Source organism: Nanorana parkeri, unplaced genomic scaffold (assembly GCF_000935625.1).
Source record: "Nanorana parkeri isolate BGI_ZX_2015 unplaced genomic scaffold, ASM93562v1 scaffold3480, whole genome shotgun sequence".
Taxonomy (NCBI): domain Eukaryota; kingdom Metazoa; phylum Chordata; class Amphibia; order Anura; family Dicroglossidae; genus Nanorana; species Nanorana parkeri.
Genome location: NW_017309748.1, coordinates 42,310 through 46,246, shown reverse-complemented (window position 1 = coordinate 46,246; position 3,937 = coordinate 42,310). Strand labels below are relative to the sequence as shown.

The following is a 3,937-nucleotide window of genomic DNA, read 5'->3' as shown; positions in this document are numbered from 1 at the left end:
GTCTGCCCTTATCCCCTCTCTCACTGACACAGATCAGAGACTGGCCATCTCCATGACCTTTTACAAGATCGATATTGTTTTAGAAAAACTGTCACATGACAATAAACAAAAATGTATCAATACTCGTACTCGCAAAAATGGTATTGGTGCAAATGACAGCGGCCTCCTATCTTTTGAATTTTTCTCTAGTCTAGTCTTAGAGCTCAAAGTATCTGTACTTTTGCTTGGTATCGGTGCATCCCTAAAAATGATTACCATCGACGTAAGGAGAATCCTTCTTCCTGATGACCACCCTTTTTCTTTTATACCCTACAGTTGTTCTATGGACTATCTTACAATTGTTCTATGCACTAAACAGTTCCACCTGTGAAAAGTCATCGTACATTTGTCATAAGAACCAGCTGGCGCTGTCTATTTATCTTCTTTTCCCGCAGTCAGTGAGGACGCTCCGCAGTATGTTTCTCGGTGGAAGATTTGCTGTAGTCTGAACATGAATAAGGACGCTCACCTGTGTGACTTCTCTGGTGTCTAACAAGGTGTCGTTTATGAATGAATTATTTCCCGCACTCTGAACATGAATAATTACGCTTATCTGTGTGAATTTTCTGGTGTTTAACAAGGGCTCCTTTCTGAATGAAAGATTTCTCGCACTCTGAACATGAATAAGGACGCTCACCCATGTGAATTCGCTGGTGTATAACAAGGTGTCCTTTCTGAGTGAATGATTTCCCGCACTCTGAACATGAATAAGGACGCTCACCCATGTGAATTCGCTGGTGTATAACAAGGTGTCCTTTCTGAGTGAATGATTTCCCGCACTCTGAACATGAATAAGGACGCTCACCCATGTGAATTCTCTGGTGTATAACAAGGTGTGCTTTCTGAGTGAAAGATTTCCAGCACTCTGAACATGAATAAGGACGCTCACCCATGTGAATTCTCTGGTGTTTAACAAGGTCTTCTTTCTGAGTGAATGATTTCTCGCACTCTGAACATGAATAAGGACGCTCACCCGTGTGAATTCTCTGGTGTTTAACAAGGTCTCCTTTATGAATGAATGATTTCCTGCACTCTGAACAGGAATAAGGACGCTCACCAGTGTGAATTTTCTGGTGTTCAACAAGTGCTGATTTATAAATGAATGATTTCCTGCACTCTGAACATGAATAAGGACGCTCAGCCGTGTGAATTCTCTGGTGTTTAACAAGGGCTCCTTTCTCAGTGAAACATTTTCCACACGCTGGACATGAATAAGGACGCTCATCCATGTTCATACTTTGGTGTCTATGAAGGTTTTTGTTTTCAATTAAAGATTTCCCACACACTGCATGTGAGAAAAGATTTTCACCTCTGTGATCTCCTTCATGGGGTGAGGAAGATTCCTTGGGATTAGATGGATCTATTGCGGTGTGAGATCTTAGATGGATATTTCCAATCATAGTATGTGAATGATCAGAAGATTCACCCTGATCAGAGGGATCCATTGATGTCTCTGAGCAGTGAGGTCTGTGATGTATATTTTGTGTGTTTGGATTCACTCCTGGAGAATCCTGTGTGATGACATTATCTTCTGACTTATAATCGGCAGATAATATAAGATGTCTCTCCGAGGTATTCCTGACATCACATCCATCTGCTGGAGAGAAATTATTCCACTCGTCAGTAATCAGAGTCATGTATGTTGGTCTAGAAGTCATCACAGAGCTCTGGCATGGAATTGGGTACAACGTAACACGACATGTAAAAACAAATGAGTTAAAGGATAAAACATCCAAAACAACTCTGACACACTGTTTCAAGAAAAACCAAACTTAAAACTTCTGAGCATTAGAGATTGCTCTACCATATGATTTTATGTGACCTGGTATCAGGTTCCTGCAGTCCCTGTACAGCAAAACTTAGACTGGGAGAGAGAGAAAAAGTCTGCTGATTCTCATTTTACTGTCCAGAGACTGGGGGAGGGACATGACCTGTACGTGTTACTGACCTACAGCAGAGAAATATCAGGTCTCCTGCTCTGCCCATTTGTGGGCAGGTCTCCTACCTATTTCCTCTAAGCCTGTGAGCCTTGAGGGCCCATCATCACGCCTGCATGGACTCACAGAAGCAAAGAACAGCACCACATATTTCAGCACGTGGTGGGTAGTGCAAGGGGAAGCTGAAATGGAGAGGGTGGAATGGGTGGGAGGCTACATTTCAGATGTAAACATTAAACCAACAGACTACATAGAAGAATGTTGTCTCACAAACTTCACTATCACTTCTGTGTTCTATACACCGAGTCCCACCTACCTGATCATGGTGGGGGATGGTGAGATCTTCCTGTGTGGAATCCAGGGAATACAGAGGACGTGGACATCTCTCTGGTGGGTTTGTGTCACTGAATGTCTCCATGATGATATCCTTGAAATGGTCTTTGTGTCCTTCTGAAAACTTTTCCATCACACCAACCTCCTCCTCTTTCATCTCGTCTTTAACATCATTATCACACTCACTCTGGTTTATACCCTGAATATTGAGAACAATGACATCAGATGTAACTACATAGGTCAAAAAGTATCCCCTAGTATCTATTATTTCTCTGTTTCACCTTATGTGAGACGGTGAGATCTTCCTGGGTGGAATCCCGGGAATACAGAGGACGGGGACATCTCTCTGGTGGGTTCCTCTTACTGGATCCATCTGTAGGAAACACACACACTGACTGAATACATTGTTTCTATGTGTGTATCAGATGATGGGGGATCTAGGTGGACCCTCCGTACTGCTCTCTCCTCTTACCCGGTGATGTGAGGGGCGGCTCATTCTCCATCACGATGTCCTTGTAGAGATCCTTGTGTTCCTCCATGAAGAAATAGACACCTTATAGGAACCTGACACACGCAATGATACAGTCACTATTCTGTAATCCTGTTTGAAGGGAGAAGATAACAAGGATTACGTGTTCAAGAGTCAAGTTTTCCAGCGTTCTTGGAAGACGAAAGTCTAGTAGCTCAGGACTTGAAATTTTGAGCCCTGCTATAACAAACCTCACAGTGAACTTTGAGGAAGACGATGGATATGAAGGAGAGGGTAACCGGGTGTAAATATAAAATATTATCTTATTACCTCCTCTGCAGCCGATTTAAGCAATGTCTCCTCTTTGCTTCCTCCCAAATCACTTCCCACCTCACTCTTACATTACTTCCTGTTCATCACCCTACATCACTTCCTGTCTATACCTTACATCACTTCCTGTCTTTATCTTACATCAATTCCTGTAGGTGGCTACCACGTGAGATCACCACCTTGTGTTGAATATAAATACTTCAGTCTCCGTTACGTGTCATCATTGTGCTCGCTGCCTTGTGGTCTATTCCTCTGTTACGTTATATCCATGACTACACACGGATTATACCTCACATCAAATGCAGACAATAAAAAATATAATGAAAAACAACGTGATAGATTTTTTTTATATTAATAAAAGTGAAACTAAATAAGAAACTGTTTTAGAAAACAAACTAAAACTTGAAATACCACCTAGTGGGCTCATTTTACAAAGCTTCAGTACAAGTATAAGGAGTTTTTTTTTAGTCATGTGACTTTCATTTTCTGATCTCATTGAACTATTTATCTCATTGAACAATTAAAATGATAATCGTTTTTTTGAAATGGTGAATAAAGATCCATATCCTGGTGAGTTTTAGGTTTTTGGGTTGAGCCCATTGTAATGATATATAGGTGTCATCTAGGGTGACCTTCTCCGTTGGGTCTCCATTCAGGTACGTGATACTAGGATTTGGAGCAATTGTCCCATTTTCTGCAGCTCCCGGAGCTCCCGGCCGCCTCATCTGGCGAGGCTCCGGTCAGTGAGGCGGCTCGGGGTGGGAACAGATCCGCTGCGGGTGCCGGCCAGGCCTGTGATGCGGCCGGCGGCCCCTCCCCCTTCTCCTCC

At 42.7% G+C, this 3,937-nt stretch overlaps 1 protein-coding gene across 1 annotated transcript in view; it reads right to left on the bottom strand.

The window, feature by feature from the left end:
- Positions 1–509: 509 nt before the first annotated feature.
- Positions 510–3,937, bottom strand: part of LOC108803191 (zinc finger protein 271-like) — a 16,526-nt gene continuing 13,098 nt past the window's right edge. Inside the window, exon 6 of the mRNA XM_018575029.1 lies at positions 510–1,042. Within this exon, the coding sequence (XP_018430531.1) occupies positions 555–1,042 (488 nt within the window). The 3' untranslated portion in view covers positions 510–554. The remainder of the gene's footprint in view (positions 1,043–3,937) is intronic.